Source organism: Thamnophis elegans, chromosome 13 (assembly GCF_009769535.1).
Source record: "Thamnophis elegans isolate rThaEle1 chromosome 13, rThaEle1.pri, whole genome shotgun sequence".
Taxonomy (NCBI): Eukaryota; Metazoa; Chordata; class Lepidosauria; order Squamata; family Colubridae; genus Thamnophis; species Thamnophis elegans.
In genome coordinates, this window is record NC_045553.1 from 18,528,748 (window position 1) to 18,529,834 (window position 1,087).

General features: G+C 64.7%; 1 protein-coding gene across 1 annotated transcript; it reads right to left on the reverse strand.

Annotated features, from left to right (window-relative positions):
• Positions 1-13: 13 nt before the first annotated feature.
• Positions 14-698, reverse strand: MIF (macrophage migration inhibitory factor). The gene is made up of 3 exons (XM_032229059.1): positions 505-698; positions 227-399; positions 14-151 (listed from the first exon to the last, which is right to left on the reverse strand). The coding sequence occupies exons 1-3, from the start codon at positions 610-612 to the stop codon at positions 85-87; spliced, it is 348 nt and encodes a 115-aa protein (XP_032084950.1). The 5' UTR covers positions 613-698; the 3' UTR covers positions 14-84.
• Positions 699-1,087: the final 389 nt, after the last annotated feature.

The window sequence follows — 1,087 nt, forward strand, 5'->3', positions numbered from 1 at the left end:
GCAGAGGCGGACGGATTGCTCGGAAACCTTTATTGCCCCTCCCCTCCCCCCCTCTTCCTCACAGCAGCAGCGGCAGCGGCGGCGCTACGCGAAGGTGGAGCCGTTCCATCCCACGTTGGCCGGAGCCATGTCGTAGAAGTTGATGTAGACCCTGCGGGGAAGAAGCGGGAATGAGTGAGAGGGAGGCAGAGGGAGCTCCTCCCCAGCCCCACCCACCGCCTCTTACCTGTCGGCGGGCACACGCAGGCGCTTGGCCAGGAGCGCGCTCAGTATGGCGCTGTAGGCCTTGTTCTGCGGCGCGCTGATTTTGCCGATGCTGTGGAGACTGCAGATGGCGCAGGGGGCGCTGGAGCCCCCGAAGGACATCACCTGGTCCGGGTTCACCTGCACGGAGACGTACTGCGCGCGGGGTGGGGAGAGAGCGAGATATTGAGGGAAGAAGGGAGAGAGGAGGACGCTCGGCCCGCGCCCAGAGCCCCCCACGTGTCCCCACCCGCCCCTTACCTGCGCCGGCTTGCCCGTGGCCTTGGCCAGCTCCTCGGTGAGCTCGGGCAGCAGCCCCTCTGGCAGCGCGTCCCGCGAAACGTTGGTGGAGACCACGAAGGCCGGCATGGCTGGAAGAAGGAGCGGCGGCGAGGATGCTGCTGGAAGATGCTGCTGCGCTGACCACGCCCCCAGAGCCGCCTCCTCCTCCTCCTTCCGTTTAGTCCCTCCTCCGATGGGTGGAGCTGCGCCCGCCCCTCCTCCCGCGAGGCTGAAAAGGCCCTGAGCGACAATTGAGAATTTCCACAGCCGTCCCTCCTGAGGGAAAAGTTCCTCCAGAAGGGTGGGGAGAGGGAAGACAAGAAAGCAGCCCAGACTTGGACCGGAGGGAATATGGGGAGGGGGAACTGAAGGAAAGCGGCTTGCCATTGCCTCCTTCCTAGGAAGTGGCTGGGAGTGGGCGACTCTCCCAAAGCCTCCCATCTGGCTTTGTGTGCCAGGCAGGACTCGAACTCACCGTCTCCTGGTTGGTACTTCAACCCCTGCACCAAACAGGCTCCCGATTTACAGCGCTCTAAAGCCCCTCCAGATGCTGCTGGGCCTC

What these genes read in the sequence shown, in the direction of transcription:
- MIF (XM_032229059.1), bottom strand. Translation starts at nt 612, where the DNA reads ATGCCGGCCTTCGTGGTCTCCACCAACGTTTCGCGGGACGCGCTGCCA. An exon ending in CCACGGGCAAGCCGGCGCAG is followed by an intron (nt 400 to 504) that starts GTAAGGGGCGGG and finishes CCCCGCGCGCAG; the next exon opens with TACGTCTCCGTGCAGGTGAA. An exon ending in CTGCGTGTGCCCGCCGACAG is followed by an intron (nt 152 to 226) that starts GTAAGAGGCGGT and finishes TCTTCCCCGCAG; the next exon opens with GGTCTACATCAACTTCTACG.